This window comes from Equus przewalskii, chromosome 15 (assembly GCF_037783145.1).
Source record: "Equus przewalskii isolate Varuska chromosome 15, EquPr2, whole genome shotgun sequence".
Taxonomy (NCBI): domain Eukaryota; kingdom Metazoa; phylum Chordata; class Mammalia; order Perissodactyla; family Equidae; genus Equus; species Equus przewalskii.
The window spans coordinates 67,260,628-67,279,235 of NC_091845.1; the positions used below are offsets into that span (position 1 = coordinate 67,260,628).

General features: G+C 40.1%; 2 protein-coding genes across 13 annotated transcripts in view; one reads left to right on the forward strand and one right to left on the reverse strand.

Annotated features, from left to right (window-relative positions):
• Positions 1 to 12,482, reverse strand: part of LOC103547148 (WAS/WASL-interacting protein family member 3-like) — a 38,695-nt gene extending 26,213 nt beyond the window's left edge. For 2 of the 7 annotated variants that reach the window (XM_070576010.1, XM_070576009.1), the window contains exons 1-2: positions 11,723 to 12,482; positions 10,324 to 10,422 (exon numbers count right to left, since the gene is read on the reverse strand). In XM_070576010.1, the coding sequence (XP_070432111.1) occupies positions 11,829 to 12,446 (618 nt within the window). In that variant the 5' untranslated portion in view covers positions 12,447 to 12,482 and the 3' untranslated portion in view covers positions 10,324 to 10,422; positions 11,723 to 11,828. The other 5 variants (XR_543875.2, XR_011527149.1, XR_011527148.1 and 2 more) reach the window with 5 other exon arrangements.
• Positions 11,765 to 18,608, forward strand: part of ANKRD28 (ankyrin repeat domain 28) — a 200,659-nt gene continuing 193,815 nt past the window's right edge. Inside the window, exon 1 of one of the 6 annotated variants that reach the window (XM_070575993.1) lies at positions 11,765 to 11,903. Coding sequence is in view for 1 of the 6 variants with exons in the window: in XM_070575991.1 (XP_070432092.1) it covers positions 11,877 to 11,903 (27 nt within the window). In the remaining 5 variants the exon portion in view is untranslated. The remainder of the gene's footprint in view (positions 11,904 to 18,608) is intronic. The other 5 variants (XM_070575995.1, XM_070575998.1, XM_070575997.1 and 2 more) reach the window with 5 other exon arrangements.

Here is an 18,608-nt window from a genome sequence, read left to right on the forward strand (position 1 = left end):
CCCCTGACTCTTGCTTCAACCTCACCTTATGTTACACTTTTCCACCCTTCCAACTCTCCAGTCACAATGGCCTTCTTTATCTTTCTTAAACATACTGAATTTGTTGCTCCCTTGAAATTTTACATTGCTCCCCTGCCCCTGCATCTTTGTATGGCTGAAAACTCCCAATTTTTTAGGTCTCAGTTCAGATGGCACCGCCTTAGAGAGACCTTTTCTGATAACCCTATCTAAAGAAGCCCACAGTTAAAATTCACCAGCCAAGGCACAGAAGGCACAGTGATGGGTATAACAAAGTCCTAGGTCTTGTGGTATGGACATTCTAAATGGAGGGAATGCAGACCATGGTAAGGGACATACTGTTACTCTGTTTTATATTCTTCATAGCATTGATCATACTCTGAAAAATATCTAACATTCATTTTCTTATTTATGTCTATCTCCCCCATTCAGTATACATTAGCAAAGGGAGATAGGACAGGGCCCTTAGCTATCTTGCTCTCCACAATACTTCTAGCCTTCACAATGGTGCCTAGTATATAGTTGGATCTCAACGAGCATTTGTTAACCATACGACCGAATTGCTTGTATATATTAAAAAATATAGCAGTAACGTTACAGTTATAAAGGAAGAAGTTGTTATAGAGGAAAAACTGTTTACATCCCTTTACCCCAATTATATCCTTCTAAACCTTGACTTCCAATCCCACCCTGACATTATGCTGATGTCAAGGGTTATTGGACCCACTCATTACATTTGCCACCAGGGAAATGCATGTCAGCCTAATTACTCCAGAGTGACATACAATTCCTAGAGGGCAACATACCTCTTTGCTTCCTCCATTATCGAATGGCTTTTATGGGGCTTGGATCAGACAACCACCACGACTCTCAACTTCCCTTCCTTCCCTCTCATCTGATTTTACATTATCTCTGACAGTCAGGATGTGATAAGTCTACTGTGTTTAGAGTTCAGATTTCTGAACACAATTTTCAACATACGGTAGGCTAGAACTACATATTTTAGGCAAAATATATTCTTTCAGGGCTGTTAAATGTCGGTGTCCCAGTTATGGGTTCTGATGGTATTTTCTTTGCTCTTTCACATAAGCAATCATGACCCAGCTGGAAGTAAATAGAGATAATGAAAAAATAAACACAACTTTGTACAAGTGGAGGGAAACAAACAAGATTAGGGCACCTATTCTGTACTGTGTATGTTCTAATACAGACAACAATGAACTTGACTTAACAGTCTAATGCTGGACAAATTATGTAGTTCTTCATGGTTCAATTTCCTCTTTCTTTAACATCTGGATAATCGTGCTTATTCTTCCTAACTTCTTTGTGAAATGTGTATTATTTTATATCATAGAATTAAAGAATGTTGGGCCCTGAGGTATGTTGAGAATCATCCAATCCATATCCAAATGTGGAAACTGAGGCCTGGTGAGGTTAAGCGATTTACTCAAGCTCACAGCTAATTACTGGCAGGGCTGGAAGTAGAACTCAGATCTTCCGACCTTTAGGTCAGTGTTCTTTCTGCTTCACCGTACTGCAGTGTTGGCCCTGTTGTTTAGTGTTTCATGGGTGTATGCATTATCTTCAAGTTACCACATATACTTCTTGAGGACGGTGATAATAATTTTTCTCTCCCACAGCTGGTCATATATAAATACATATTTATTAAATGAAGGAATAGTCTACCATCATTCCATAGCACCCACTGCCCCTCCCTCTTGCAATCATCTGTAACTTTCCAGTTATTTCTCCCATTCGTTAAAAATTTTAGCACCTGGCTCACTGTCTTTCTCTCCACGTGACTCCAGTTATTCTTGGGGACTTCAACAAGCTCATAAATCACCCATCTGACACTCTGGCCACTCAGTTTCCTGAACTCCTCACCTTCGATGATCTTTTTCTCCTCCCCACCTCAGCTACCCATATCCATGCTCATACACCCTAACTCTAAATCTTGATTTTAAGCATTCCATTATTTGACTACCACCTCCTGTCTTCTAGTTCACCTATTCTAATACCCCCACTCCACATTCTCCAGCCCCATCAGAAACTCTGAGCCTTTGGTCCCATCAGTTTTTCACTGTCCTTCCTCTCCTCACTCTCTTCTTCGTCTAGCCTAGATTCTCTGGTCCATTACTGTAATCACTCCTTTGTGTACATTCTCAACTCCCTTGCCATTTCCTTTCTCCATCTTTCTCGCCTGGAAAAACTCCAATCCTGGTTAAAGCCAACTCTCTGACTACCCTGTCCCTACCCACAAGCAGTGGAACAGACCTGGGTAAAACAGTCACAACTGAGCTGACTGTTTAAACTTATGATCACAAATTATAGGAGGGCCCTCAGCAGTGCCCAGTCATTCATTCCCTTAGTCAACCCTGTCTCACTCTTCTAGACTTTCTCTCTCTTTAAAACCCATACTCTTGATGTCTGGTCCTCACTCTTACCTGATACTCCCACCTACCGACACACTGGGAAAAAAATAAAATTAAGGAAAAGAGAACTGCCAGCATCTTTTCCACTAATCTTATCTTCCTCACTCTTCCAATCTCCATGCTTTAAAATGGAGGAAGTGTCCATGCTCTTAATTATGGCTAAACTCTCTGTTGAGAGACCATTCTCCACGTGTCTCTCACATTTCTTTTGTTTTAGGCTACTTATCAAGGGTATTTGTATGGTGAACAGCTTTGGAAGATAAGATAGCGTCTCCCTATGGAACAAACATCAGGATGCTTACTGTCCACTAAAATAACATCTCCCTCTGGAGCAAAGGACAGGTAGGTGTGTTTATTGCCCAATATCAAAGATTCAAGTACACTAAGCTCAGATTTCTTCACTTGTAATGCAACCCGCTGCATGTGCAGGTGTCACCTGGCCCTCTTCACATTGCTCTGTAGGAATTGAGGTTCAGGAAACTGATGCAAGGAAATTCTGATATTCTGGCTACTGCTAATGCTATGAGAAATGAAATCCACTGTCTCTGACCCAGGAGTCTCATGTATTCTGCCAGCATCCATGAAATTGTGACAGGCTAACTTGTTAGCATACAAGTAGGATAAAAATCTCAGACATTTGAGAGTTCTTGACACTCTACTTCTGAAGTGCATCTCATTTCCTCTTGCCTCCTCAAGGACTTTGCTCCTGTAGGTATGTACTCCCTCTTTTGCATCAATTTTCCCCCTTCAACTCTATCACTGCTCAGCCTATATATGTGATGTATATGATGTATATATGCAGTATCTCCCAGCTTAAAAGACAAAAACAACTTCCCTTGGGCTTCTCATCCCTCTCCATCTACTGCCCCATTTTGTCTACTGCCCTTTACAACAAGACTCCTTGAAAAAGTTGTATTTATTTCTCATTCCAATCAGATTTTTAATTATACCGTTTTCCTGAAACCCTTCCTAAGGTTGTTCAGCAACCTCCATATGGTCTAATCTAATGGTCAGTTCTTGTTTCTCTTTTTATTGGACTTAGCAGCATTCAACCAGTTGACTACTCTTTCCTGAAACTCATTTTCTCTTGGTTTCTGGTTTTTCCTAGCCCACTCAATCTCCTTTGCTGGCTTTTCCTACTCTACTGAGAAGATTATATAGTTTTCGTCCCTTATTCCATTAAGATGGAATATTAATTGATTTTCAGATGTTAAACTAATCTTGTATTCCTGAAATAAATCCAACTTGGTCATGGTATAAAATTCTTTTTTTATGTTGCTGAATTTGATTTGATAATATTTTGTTAAGGATTTTTGCATATTTGTTCATGAGGGATATTGATCCATAGTTCTCTTTTCCTGTGATATTTTTGCCTGGCTTTGGTGTCAGGATAATACTGGCCTCATAAAATAAGTTGGAAAGTGTTCTCTTCTTTGTTTTCTGAAAGAATTTGTGAAGCATAAGTAATACTTCTTCGTTAGACATTGGACAGAATTCACCAGTGAAGTCATCTGGGCCTTTTGTTTGCATGATTCTAAATTACTAATTCAGTATTTTTACTTGTTATAGGTTTATTCAGATATCTTGTTTTTTCTTGAGTCAGTTTTGACCATTTGTGTACCTCTGGAAATTTGTCCATTTCATCTAAGTAGTTTAATTTATTGGTATTAAGCAGTTGATAATATTCTCTTATAATCCTTTTAATTTCTGTAGGGTTGGTATCAATATCCTTCTTTCTTTTCTGATTTTGGTAATTGGTGCCTTTCATCCTGTTTTCTTGGTCAATCTAGTTAAGGATTGGTCAATTTTGTTAATCTTTTCAAAGGACCAACTTTTAAAAAAATTTTTTCTGTATTGTTTTTCTGCTACAGTATTTATTTTTTCATTCCTTCTGCTTGCTTTGGGCTTAGCTTGCTTTTTGTTTTCTAGTTTCTTAAGGTGGAAGCTCAGGTTTTTGATTTAAGACCTTTCTTCTTTTCTGATATAGGCATCTAAAATTATACATTTCTCTCTAAGCACTGCTTTAGATGCATCCCATAAAATTTGATGTTGTACTTTTGTTTCTATTCAGTCCAACTTATATAATTTCCCTTGAGATTTCTTCTTTGACTCATGGGTTATTTAGAAGTGTGTTGCTTAATTTCCAAATATTTGGTGTTTTCACAGATTTCTTTCTGTTATGGACTCTAATTTAATAATACTGTGCTTAGAGGGCATACTTTGTACAATCTCAATCTTCTTTATTTTATTAGGAATTGTTTTGGGCTACAGCATGTGGTCTATCCTGCAGAATGTTCCATGTGCATTTGAAAGGAAACGTGTATTCTGCAGTTATTGGGTGGAGTGTTTTATAAACATTAGTTGGTTGATAGTGTTGTTAAAGTCTTCTATAAGTGTTCTATCAATTCTTGAAAGTGGAGCATTGAAATCTCTATTATTGACTATCTATTCCTCCTTTCATTTCTGCCAGTTTTTGCTTCATATATTTTGGGGGTTGGTTCTTAGATGTATATATATTTAAAATTGTCATACTATCTAGATATATTGACCTTTTTTCAAAAATGTCTCCAGTAATATTTCTTGTCTTAAAGTTTATTTTATCTGATAGTAATGTAGGTACTCTAGGTCTCTAATGGTTACTGGTCGCATACTACATCTTTGCCATTCTTTACTTTTTTTTTTTTGCTGAGGAAGATTTGCCCTGAACTAACACCTGTTGCCAGTCTTCCTCTTTTAGCTTGAGGAAGATTCACCCTGAGCTAACATCTGTGCCAATCTTCGTCTATTCTGTATGTGAGTTGCTGTCACAGCATGGCCACTGACAAGTGGTGTAGGTCTGTGCCCAGGAACTGAACCTGGGGTGCTGAAGTGGAGTGTGCTGAACTTAACCACTAGGCCATGGGGCTGGCCCCCATCGTTTACTTTCAATCTACTTATATCTTTGAATCTCAGGTGTATCACTTTTAGGCCTGGGACAAACAAGTGAGTCTTGCTGCTTTATTCAGTCTGATAATATCTGCCCTTTGAGTAGAGTGTTTACTCTAATTGCATTTAATGTACTGTTACAGAATTTCTTTTGCCATTTTGACAGTTGTTTTCTCTATGTCTCATGTCTTTTTTCTTTCAAAGAAGTAATGGAATCACGAAGTGCCAATATATTTGGAAACTATGTAAACAACTTCTCACTAAATAAAATATGCAAAATACAGAAAAACAGAAAAAAATGACTCAAACTTGTGTCATTCAAACATAACTTCATTTAATATTGTGGTATATTTTCTTCCAGCCTTTTAAAAATTTTTTCTATTCAGATTTTTGCTTGCTTGTTTTTTTTTTCTGTTTATATCATACTGTGTATACAGTTGTTGTATATTTTTATCTTAGCAGTCTGTAACATGCATTTTCCATGTATATCCACCACAAAAGAGCCGTCACGAGCAGAGGGATACCTGAAGCAGTTAAGCAGAGATTCTATCAGAAGAGCCTTTGACTAAATGAAATGGTTCTGAATGACCCTGTTATTGAAATAACTGCCCTTGTCAAAAAAAATGTATATGTTGGAGGGTTGGTTTGGAAGACAGGGTGTCTGAGAAGCACCTGGCCAGCAAGAGTTTTGGTTACATACATGATTTTTAGCTTCCTTGTTTGTGAAACAGGACAAAGGAAAGGCACTTTCTTCAGTATGTTTGGTAAAACTCACCTGTAAAACGGCTGTACTTTAGTGTCTTGGAAAAGTGGTGTGGACTGTTTTTTACTATTGATTATGTTTGCATGTGTGTGCATATACATAATCTCACATGATATCAAACTTATTTGTTTTATGGTATTCTAACCTTTTATTTGCTTGTCTATTAGTCTTTGATGCTGCATTTACCAATTTCTCTATGTAGTTCCATTAAGTTTTGCTCTTTGTGGTTAAGCGCACACAAGTTCATGAGTGCGTGATGACTGGATGTCTTCCTGGCAGATAGTTCCTTTTACAATGACCACATGTCACCTCTTTATCTCTATCAATCCTTCTTGCCTTAAATTCTATGTCTGATATTAATGTTATTAGATGAACAATTTTTAGGTTAGTATTTTCTTGGTATATTTTTAAATAACTTTTCCCCAAATGTTCTGGTAATATGCTCTAACCATCTATTTTCAAACAGCCTATAGCTGGGTTTCTTTTTTAAAAATCCAGTCTAAAAATGCGTTTGTTGTATTGTTGATGTTTTTTAATAGACAGGCCTAATCCATTTATATTTATTGTAATTAATAATATACTTGGACTTCTCTCTACAATCTTGAGTTTCTTATTTCCATACTTTCCATTTACTTTTCTTTTTCTTCTTTCTTGCCTGCTAATCCAGTAACTAAGTGTTCTCTAGGTAATTTTTTTCCTCTATAGGTTTGGAAGTTACAAATTCTATTTCTCTTATTTCGGTGAATATCCTTCAATGTTTAATATGTGTATCAGTAACAGACTGTCATATGCAAGGCTGCCATAATCTTTTAAATAGCCTTTCTATACTTGGGAGAATTCCCTGGTTATAGATCCCAACTCCCTAGTATAAAATTCAGAACTCAAATTTCCTGCCCCCCTTGCAGTTAGGATGCAGGCCTATGACAGAGGCTCTGCTAACCAGAAGCACCCCTGGAAATTTGAGGAATGTGAGGATACAAGCTCTGTATATAGCTTCTATTTTCCTGGTGCAGGTAGAGGCAGAGGCTCTCAGTTTGTGGAGGTGGCAGTGGTTTCAAGGTCAAATTTCTGACACAGAATTAGGATTGATGCTGACAGCAGGAGCAGATGAAGAAAAGCTGAGCTTCTGGCATTTGGTGCTTGATGGAAACAGCAGCAATATCGTTATCATGCCAGTTGCTTAGTGTGATCTAGGGCACTCTCTTTTTTAGCTCTCGCAACGACTCTAGGAGCTGTTGAATATCAATTTAAGAAATGCTTGCTTGGATTCTGTTTTTTGCCACAAAGACCCTTAACCAATATAAGTTGTCAAAGTCTAAGGTCGAGGAATATTTCACTCCAGAATGAAAGGAGTCTAGTCTTTGAATCAGAACTCCCTTCTGCCATCATCTACCATATTATTAAGGGCTAATATTTTTATTTCACCTAGTTTTAAATTTCCAAAATCTGGCACTTAAAAAAAACTACTACTGATTTAGATTAACCAAGATATTTGCTAACTTATTTGTTTATCCTTCCTTTTCCCATCTCACTTATTCCTCTTGGGTTCAGCTTCTTTCTTATTGGAGTAAATTCTTTAGAATTTTTTCAATAAACATCTGTGAGTCCTAAATTTTGAAAATGTGTCTATTTTGTTCTTCCTCTTGAAAGATGGGTTAGTGAGGTATAGAATTCTAGTTTCTCAGTTAGGGACTCTCAAAACTTTGAGGATATTTTCCATTGTCTTCTATAACTTGTTGCTGATCAATCTGCTGATAGGATGGTCATTCCTTTCAAGATAATTTGACTTTTCTCAATGGCAACTTTTAACATTTTCTTATTGTGTTTGGTATTCTGTAATTTCGCTACTATGTACAGGTCTCAATTTTAGAAATTTATTCTGCTTGAGCCTTAGCATCTTCTGAGAACTCATGTTTTTCTTCAAGTCTGAAAAATTCTCACACATTATCTCTAGGGATATTGCCTCTCCTTCATGATCTATTTTCTCTCCTCCAGAAACTCTTTTAGATGTCTATTGGGTCTTCTAATTCTATCCCCTAGGTCTTGGAACTTGTCTTTGCTGCTTTGGCAGTTTATTATACGCATTTTCCACTATTTCAGGCTCTTCATAAAAATCATTTTATAATATAGGGATTATCTGGCTCAAAAATCATCAGTAGTTGTCTACCTCCTACCACATAAGCTACTCTTCTGGCTTTCAAGGCCCTCATGCATTCAGGCCCTGCCATTGATTAGTTGGGTAACTGTGGGCACGTACTTTATTCGGGCCCCAGTTTCCCAACACAAAGAGGTTATTGAGGTTATTGCACAACTTAAATGAGGTAAAACATACAAGGTGCTGACAAGTACCTAAAATAGAGTAGCACAGTAAATAAAACTTGGTGTGGTTGCCTAGCCCACAGCAATTTCCCTGCTGGTCACCTCTATACGGCATCTTTCTTCCCATCATTTTAGACATGAATTCTGAATGAATCTGTGATCAATCCTAAGACCTTGCTTCCCTGGTTTTAGTGACTGGCTGAGAATGTGCACATGAGTATAGCCCAACGGATTAGTCATTCCTCAAGACTTTTAAACTTTGGAGCTTCCTTTACGACTGCAGAGTACTTACAATGTGAGTAGAGCTGCCAGCTGTAGTCAGAGAAAATGAAAGAGACATTTAGAAAAGGGGGGGAGATGGGGTAGGAGAGAAAGAGATTATTGACACCATTTAAGTTCCTGGCCTCACTGGCTTTGATGATATTGGACTTTTCAATACTACACATTCCTTTAATATTTGAATATTTTATAGTAGGCAGGAAAAACCTTATAATAAAGACTTAAAAAATATTATCAGAGTTTGAACATGAATCTTATTTCATTTTATTGCTCAACTATATAGCTTTTCATTCCTATTTTTCAGAAAAATTGTTACCTTCTCTTTACCTATGGAAATGTAGTTGTTGTAATAATAGCATTAAATCTGAATGGTCCTACAGAGTTCCTACAGCCTTTCATATCATTATGTTGTTTGACTGTGTGAGATGAGCAGACCAGGTAATGTTAAGCTTAGTTTTTACAAATGACAAAATTAAGATTCAAATTAAATGGTGTTCAGGATGGAGAAAGATGAGAACCCTCCTAGGGGTTAAGCATCTTCTATCAGGCGAGCTTGGAGCCTACTATTTGCAAGGTTGTCAGAGATGGTGCATTACAAAATATTTTCATTAATCGTTGTTAATTAGAAAGTTTCAGAAAAGCCTTGAAAAATGTCATTAGCTCAGTCATAAAACCTATTAAAACGCATACTCGGTCTACAATTTAAATTCACACTCTCAGATGCACTTGTTTTCCCAAAACTTAACCTTTGCCACATTCCTAATGAAGCTCTTGTTGTGCTTTTAAATTCTAGAATTTTAACCTGTAGAAAATATTATTGGGGGTGGGGTGGGGGAGAAGGGGATGTACTAATTCCTGGCTAGACATTCAGTGCTTAACACGCTCACGTATGAATGAGGGTAAATTCTTATACCCCTTGACTAAGATAGAACTCTATATAGGGCATAGCACATGGGTAACTATTTATGAAGGTAACTTGTAATCACAAAGACCCCCTAGTAATATTATCACAGCACCTCTATTTTGGAGAACTCAAATGCTCTCACATTAACTTATTCACCCTCACTGAACCGACAAGCAGAGGCTGGGCGACAAACAGTATCTGCTGGAATTGATGAAGTAAAGGGGAGTGAGGTACTGAAGATAAATGCAAAGCAAGAGTAGTTTGCCTTCCTTTTTAGCCTCAGCATGACTGTTACCTCGCAGTAATGAGAATCCTTCCATTTTAAGTAGAAAATATAATTTACAAAGATGAATGCAATTTTAGATAAGAAATTGTTTTTATAAGATCAAGGCATTGATACGTCAAAGAATATTGGAAGGATCATACCATTGGTTAATTGGCAGTGGTTTTCATTTTGCACTCTGATATTTTCATTTTTTATGGGGATAAAAGATAAGCTTTTGTTATAAGTGCAGCATTAAAATAAACGGACAGTCCTGGCACAGGTCCCTTTTCTGACTGCCATTAGACTCAAATCGATCCTCTAAATAAAGTCTGTCCCAAGAGACACAATTGATGTAGAGAAAAGGAGACTTTTAAAAATTGAGCCTGACGTCACACATTTGCGTTCTAACCATCTGTACCTTTTATTAACCAGAGGCTGGAGCCGCCCGGGCGGATAGACACAGGCGCACCACAGTCTTCTCCCACACAAGCCTGGAATGGTAACAGTGTGCGGCTGCCTAAGAAAGAAAAGCCGTTTCAGAGCTGTGGGGTGGCGTGGGGGCGTGTATAGCAGGGTGAGGGAGTCATTCCTCTTCTCTTCCATCCGAGGATGCTATTTATTGGAAATCCAGCAAATCTTTTTTTTTAATTGATTTCTCTCGAGTGGGAGGCAAAACCCTTCAGATGCGAAAGAAGAAAGGAAAAAAAAATATGCAAGCCTGGCAGGAGGATTTTGCAGAGAACCACAGCCTTGCTTCGGATTGAGACTGCGGGCAGAGAAAAGCTCGGGCGTCCTCAACCTGTTTGGCTGCAAAGACGCCGCCTTTCCGCCCCGAGTGCCAGCATCGGCCCCATCCCCCACGGTTGCAGTCCCCGGAGGGCAGCAACCCCCAAGCTTCACCTCTCCCATCCTTCTGTGCCTCCTCCAACCTACTCAAGTCCGGAGGGGCGTGTGCCGGGGAGGGGCACTCATTCTCCTACGACGTGCAAGAGCCGGCCAGTTCATGCTCCCCCTCTCCGCCTTCCTCTGGCCCTGCCCGCCATCCCCGGGAGGGCAGCAGCCTCCGGGTGACCACCTCTCACCCCATTCCTCGGCTCCTTCATCCTCCCCAAGCCCTGGGGCGCATTCTCACTCTCCCTCCACGAGCGAGTCCGGTTCGCCCCTCTCCCCTCACCGCATCCAGGAAGGCAGCAGCCCCCAGGTGCCCACCTCTCACGTCCCTTCCGGCCCCTCACCCTGGTCCTTCATCCTCCCCTGGCTGTGGGGAGCGTCTGCACTCTACCTCCACGTGCGAGCGGGGATCGCGGCCCCCCCTTCCGGGAGCCCCCCACCTCCAGCCCTGGGCTCCGCCCACCGCGCCCAGGGCGCGCGCCCCGGAGCACCTGGCCGCCCCTCCCCCGGCCCCGCGCCCCTCCCCCGGCCCCGCGCCCCTCCCGCCTCCTCCGCCCCGCGCGCCCGCGGCTCCGCGCCCACCCCTCGCAGCTTCCTCCTCCCCGCCCCCTCCCTCTGCGGGAGGCGGGGGCCGCGGCGAGCGCGGCGGCGTGGCCAATGGGCGCTCGGCTTACTCTGGCCTCTCCCCCGCGCGGCCGCCAATCGCGGCGGGCGGTGGTGGTAATATTGTGGAGTGGAGTTTGGATGCCGCCGCTGCCGCGGACTGGAACGGCGCGGCCGCGGGGGCTGCCAGGGTGTTTCGGGAAGGGGGCGTGAGGAGGCGGCGGCGGCCGCGCGTGGAGGCAGCCGAGGGAGAGAGAGAAAGAAAGGAAGGAAGAGGGCGGGGAGTCCTCAGCGGAGGAGGCGGGACCGGCCGGGCTCCTCACCTCTCGGTAGCGGCGGCGGGCGGCCCGGGAGGCGGCGCCGCCCCCCGCCCGCAGACTCCTCAGCGCAGCCGGCCGCCGACCCGCTGGCCCCGGGCAGCGGCCGAGGCTACAGGGGCGGGAGCGGTGGGCTGGGGCGGCGGCGGAGGCGACCGCCATGGCGTTCCTCAAACTCCGTGACCAGGTAGGTGACGGGCGGCGGGGCGGGATCGCGCCGACCAGAGAGGGAGTGAGGGAGGAAGGGCGGGCGGGCCAGCGGTGTGGGCCGCCCGGACGCCCGCTCGGCGGGGTGGGTGCGAGGGAGGCGCGGTGCCTCCCCGGGGACGGGCGCTGGGCGGCCGGGGACTGCAGGCGACCCGCCTGTCAGCGGAGCCCCGGCCGGGTGAAGCCCACGTGCCGCCGGGGGGCTCGCCGCCGCCTCCGGCCGCCGCGGCGAGAGGGGCGGGTCCTGCGCTCGCCGCCCGGGCGTCCGCGGCCGGCGCGCTGCCGGGAATGCGCGTCCGCTTTCCTGCCAGGTGAGGCTCGGGCCTAACAGGTGGCTCGCCGCGGCCGAGCGGGAGCGGTGCTGGCGGCCGTGGCCTCGGGTCACGACCTTGCACGCCTGTTCGCTTCTCCGGGTAGTTCGAGGCACACGCTCTCCAGGTTCAAGGCGGTTGATTCTGCTCAGGGACTCGTTAGTCAACGTGCAAGTTCCCAGACTTCTTTTCTTTTGACGTTTGTGCACCATCTTGGTTACTTTTCTTGACTTAGGAAGAGCTGGTCAAAGAATACCTGAAGTGCCGAAAAGCGTCGTGACGCTCTCGGATCGAAAAAATACTTTGTGTCTAGGAACGAAAGCGTACCCATTATCAGAATGATTTGTACACTGGAAAACATAGGAAGATGAGTAACTAGGGTTTCAGGCAATGCAGACCCTTCCAACATTTGTATCTTTCTTTTAAGAAAAACGGAAATTAACGTGAAATTTCCCTAGTTTCTGTAGACTTCTTAGTGCTGAGGGTTTATCTTTGCCATTTGTTTTTCTGAACAGAGGGTATTGAACAGATTTGAAGGGAAGGTATCTTGCATGTGTTGGGCAGCTATTCCAAAAGTGAGCAGCCCTTTTGCAAAAGCAATGCGGAAAACTTGAGATGTATTTTTTGATATTGTCTCTTAGTGAATTTCGTACCTTAAATTCTGAATCTAAGTAGTGTCATGAATTCTCATTTCATAAGTGAATTTTGTTGTATGTTTAGGCTGATGCCTGAACTCTTGTGTTATCATTTGGTATCGGGAATGTTTTAGCTGGAATTAACATCATCGGGACATGATACTTTGAAAAACCCTACGGTTTAGTCAAGTTTATACATTGTATTTCAAGTTATAGAACTGCATTGTCCAACATGATAGCCCCTTGCCACATGTGGCAACTTAAATCTAAATTAATTAAAATAAAATAAGATAAATTCAGTTCTTCCTAGCCACCTATCAAGTGCTCAGGAGCGGCATGTGGCTATTGACTTTGGTAATGGACAGCATGGATACGGAACGTTTATATTGGAAAGTTCTATGGGACGGCACTGTTAAACAATAACAGAGTGTAAACCAATTACTGCTAATTCCTGTACAGTTAACTCAGTGTTAAATGGTGTGAAACTCAGGATCTAAGTTCTGCACTAATCTTTACCAATCTAATGGCACTTTGTGCTTCCATAAGTTATAGTTGAGGTAATCATTGATTTTTGTTTTGTTTCTAGTACTATACTTTTGAAAAAGTTATTTTTGCAATTCGGATCATTGTGTGCATTAGGAATTTGGTGAACTTTTAGGAGAGCACCCCGTTTTATTCACCATCAGGTTTAAACAGAAAACAGGATTGTGTTTTCATTTGGACATAAAATCCAACCGCACCTTTGCATTTGTGTGTTTAAGAGTTGCAATTATGAAGGAATTGTGATGCTACTCCAGTTTTACACAATATCTATTCATACTCAGTGGTGATGATAATGTAAAATGTCACCTGTAAACTTGAGGCTAGTTGGACAAGTTAATGAGATGAGATAGCTCAGAGTGGGGAAAGAACATTGAGGTTTACCTCTAAACTACTGATTGGCTCATCTGGTCCCTCTTTTGGAAGACTGAGAAATGAGTTTGTTTTTGCCTAGTTTAAAGGGAATAGCTGCCTTTAGAAGTCATCTTTTAAGTTGATATTTTATTAGCTGTTAGAAATGATGGTAAAAATGAAATGGAATGCAAATACTATTTTAACCTTTCCCATCTACAGAAAAAGCAGTTCCACTAGATGAATTATTTTATTCGGAGGAAAGAAGGGGAAGATCTGGATAAGTACACAGAATTTTAAAACTGGAAGCTACTTGACATAGCATTTAGCTCAAACCTCATTTACACTTGAGATAGGAAGTAGTAGAATCTACTTTTCTATGTTATTTCCATATTCACCTTGTATTTTGTTTTCTTCTAGCTTTGCAGATGCAATCTAATATGTAGAAACTATAATGGATAGGGGTTGTTTTTCTTTGTGGGCATAAGTGTCCGGGGGGTTCTAGATGGTTTAAAATTCAGATCAGTGAGTAGATAAAGCAATTTGTTTTCATATCCAGTCAATAATCTGAATAAGACAGCTTTCCCTCATTTTGTGCCAACACCTTATATGGGGGTAAGAAGTTACACAACTGTACTACTTTCTGTTAGTAGGTGAAAATAATTTTTAGTTGTAAATGAAATGAAAATAATTTGTTTTCAGTTTGTAGGAGTAGAAATATGAACTTTTCCCTCAACTTTGTTCACATTAAAATGTTTATAAAGCATATATCTGTAACAATTGCAGGGTTTTATTCAACAGGTGTCACTGTCAGGATTTTATCTTTGCAGTTCGTAAACTGTAATCATACTTGATTGCATTTAATAATTTTTAAATTTTATTTATTTTCCAGCTTTATTGAGATATTATGACGTATAACATGTAAGTTTAAGATGTACAACATGATGATTTGATACATGTATATATTGCCAAATGATTACCACCATTAGGTTAGTTAACACCTCTATCCCTTCATATAATTAGTTATCTTTGTGTGTGTGTGTGTATGTGTGGAGATAGCATTTAAAATCTGCTTACTTAACACTTTCAAGTATACCTATATAACACAATATTGATAACTATAGTCACCATGCTGTACATTTGATTCCCAGAACTTATTCATGTTATGGCTAGAAATCTGTTACATGATTACATTTTAATTTATCAGCAATGATTTACACTATACCCTAGTAAGAAAGGTAGACAGTCTTTGTTTAGATCAAGGGTAACTGACTCACAACTGGGAGGCTAAATGACAGCTGACATTTGGCTTCAGTATCTAGAAGACAATAGGGAGTGATGGAGATCATGGCAAATAGCAGGTATTAGTTGCTGTTCACCTCTGGGCCATTGTTGCTGTGCAGGTGTGCCTAGTTCTTTTAGAACTCTAGTTTTTTTTAAGGATCCAGAAATCCAGATTCTTATGAGAAAATCTCTTTTTATAAATGTTGGTAAGTCACTATTTACCATTGATAAAAATTGAAAGCTGTGGCTTTTAAAGAGAGACTAGTAAGGGACCAGTTTGTAACTGCTAGTTTAGATCAGCTTAAGAAAACAGTACAAAACAAGATCCCCCAAAAACAGTTTTCTTTGAGATAAAATAGCCAAAATGATCATAAAATTAAAAAAAATTGAGATATAATTTATATACCATAAAATTCACCCTTGTAAAGTGTACAATTCAGTAGTTTTTAGTATATTCACAAAGTTGTGCAACCATTACCACTATGTCCAGAACATTTTCATCATTCCAAAAGCCACTAGCAGTCACTCCCTATTTCCCCCTCCTTCTAGCAGCCACTAAGCTACTTTCTGTCTTCATAAATTTGCGTATTCTAGATATTTCGTATAAATGGAATCATATAATCTGTGGCCTTTTATGTCTGACTTCTTTCACTTAGCATAAGATTTTTAAGGTTCGTCTATGTTGGAGCATGAATCAGTTGGTTAAACTTTTATATCATGTTTTAAGAGTTTCTAAAAAAAAAAGCCCCTATACTTTCATGCCATTTTACTGCCTTCTGTAGTGTGCATATGTATAATCTGAGATGTTGTTTCTGTTTTCTGACTTTGTTTTATAACTGGAGTTAAACTTTGTTTGCAGTAGTACTAAAGGATGACAGCTTTTACATTTGGATTATTTTTGTGTAGGAGCCATCTTTTTCCTCCCTTCTGGGATAATGGTCGTTAGGTAAGGATGCTTGATATGTTGAAGCTTTTTTTTTTTTTTTTAAACAGAGTTGGCGTATATCAGTGAGTAGGTATGGGATGGAGGAGAATAACTTAACCACTGTTTTGGGTAGTTAGTAAGTTCTCAGTTGATCAAGTATCCACTAAGGGCAGAGGATTATTTGACCTTTTAGTAGGGAAAAAAAAATAGGTGATCCTTAGAAAATCATATAATTGGGCATACAGGATATATGAAATACTTGAAAACTGATACCCAGATATTCAAGTATTCTATATGGAGTGTCCCCTTGCTTTGGGTTGGAGACTGTCGGGGACACAAGAGTGCAGTAGCTACCATTTTTGCCCTTAAGAATCCTGTTGGCTAGAAAAGAAGAAAAGACACGCATAAATGCACTGTCTCTGAGGTACTTAACGTGAAAAGGTTTATAGAAGTTGAAGAAAAGTATATGGAGCATATTATTTGGAAAAGTAACTAACATATAGTTCAAAAATAAGTGTGTCTTATGTTTCCTGATTGCTTCGGATACTTTGTATAATACAGTGTAGAACTTGGAGAGCTCTATAAGAGATACAGATAATATGTTTCAGAATTCAAAAAGGATCAGATGATCTGATTGTAGGCAGAGGGTAACCCTCATGGCAAGGGAGGTATTTTAGGTTCACAGGAAGGATTTGTTGGAAGCAAATAGTTATGCAGGAAAGCAACAGGAGGGAACTATGAAGGCAAACCAGAAAAAGCGGATGGTATATCTATGTTGGAGTGGTGAGGAGACAGCCCTGATTGGTGTGTGTACTTGGAAAGCTGGCAGATAGATTAGCTAAATTAACAGTCACTGCATTATGAAGTATTTGAATACAAGGCTAAGAAGTTTGGACTTGATTGGTAGGTGATGGGAAGTCATAGCTGGGCTTTCTTAACCTAGAGTCTGTGAAGGGTTTCAGGAGGAATGTGCGTATTTGTACTTTCCTCAAGAGGATTCGTAACTTTCAGAGCCTGTGAGGGGTATCATGAAATACCCAAAAGTTAAATAAACACTACATTATAGGTTTTAGAAGAGTAGATTACGAAAGACAAGTGGGGACACCCAAGACCAGTTAGGTGGCTACTGCTGTAATTCAGAACATATGTAAAACATTTTAGTACAAGCTGAGTATATTAAGTACTAAGCAAGAGTTTGAATGGTACTAAGTATGTTTTTAAAGGATCCTCATAGCTCTATAAATGGCTCACTTATGTGTACAGTTGAGAATGTCTTATATTCATATGACAGTTGATGACTTTTGTTGCCTAGTACCACTAGGGTAAATTAAACATGAAAATGCAATTAAACATTGATTATGGTAGTAAAAATAAAGAACAGATAATCCAGAGAGTTAGATTTGGGTTTTGTTAGGTTTTTCAGCATATTATCTTATTTCCTTTTTATTTTTCTAGTCTCATGTAAAATTTATATTCAGTGAATACACTGTACCTGGGCTGAAGTGAGATGCCCCTGGAAAATGTTCTGTTCCTGGAAAAAATAGTTAAGGATTAAGTCTTTTTGTTCTGGATAATGTGTCCTATGGACAGTTCACATCAAACCAATCACACAGTAATACTTCTAATTTAAAGCAAAAACTAATAAATCTCCAGATACTTAAACCAGTAATGTTTTAAAGTGTTGTGATACATAGTACAAAACAATTAAAGTCCTCAAGTTCTTTAGGGTTAATTTCTACACCTACTCCCCAACCTCAGTTCTTAGTTATACTATTTAGTGATTCATCCACCTTCCTTTTATGATACTGATTAGTATTCTTCTGTGTATATACCGATTGGCATACGGAGCAAAGTCTGGGTAAAATTACTACTCCCACAACTTTAGTGAGAAGTTCACTTTTGCATGGTAAATTTAAATCCAAATTCTTAATTAGTGATTTATTAATTAAATTAATTATAAATTAATTAAATTTATTATAAATTTAAAAGTATGTCTTTTCTACGCTTAAGGATTTAAGGCCACAGTTAGTATTAAAACATGCAGCATGGGACTGTTAAAATATTTAAAAAGGGAAATCAGGAAGCAGTTGCTTCTGAAACAGATACTTGTTCCAGAAGCCTAGAATGAGAGTTATTACAGTTAAGCAATACATTTAACTTTATTTCCTATTACCTAAGGTACCAAAAAGACCCCACAAACTTTATTTCTTGTAGTAGGAAGTATATAAATTAGTCTGGAGAGGTAACGTTTTCTCTTGCTTCCATTTCTGAATTAAAAGTTTGATAGCTCTTTCTTTTGTAAACAGCTTTTTTTTTTTAAATTATTTTTTTCGGATGTGCATCATATTTCGAATTCTGTATACATTACATCATGTTCACCACCGGAACACTAATTATAGTGCATCCCCTCACATGTGACCCTAATCACCCCTTTTGCCCTCTCCCTCCCCTCTTCCCCAATGGTAACCACCAGTCCAATCTCCAATGCTGTGTGTTTTGTTTTTTTGTCGTTTTTATCTTCTACTTATGAGTGAGATCATATGGTATTTGACTTTCTCCCTCTGACTTATTTCACTCAGCATAATACCCTCAAGGTCCATCCATGTTGTCACAAACGGCTGGATTTCGTCATTTCTTAT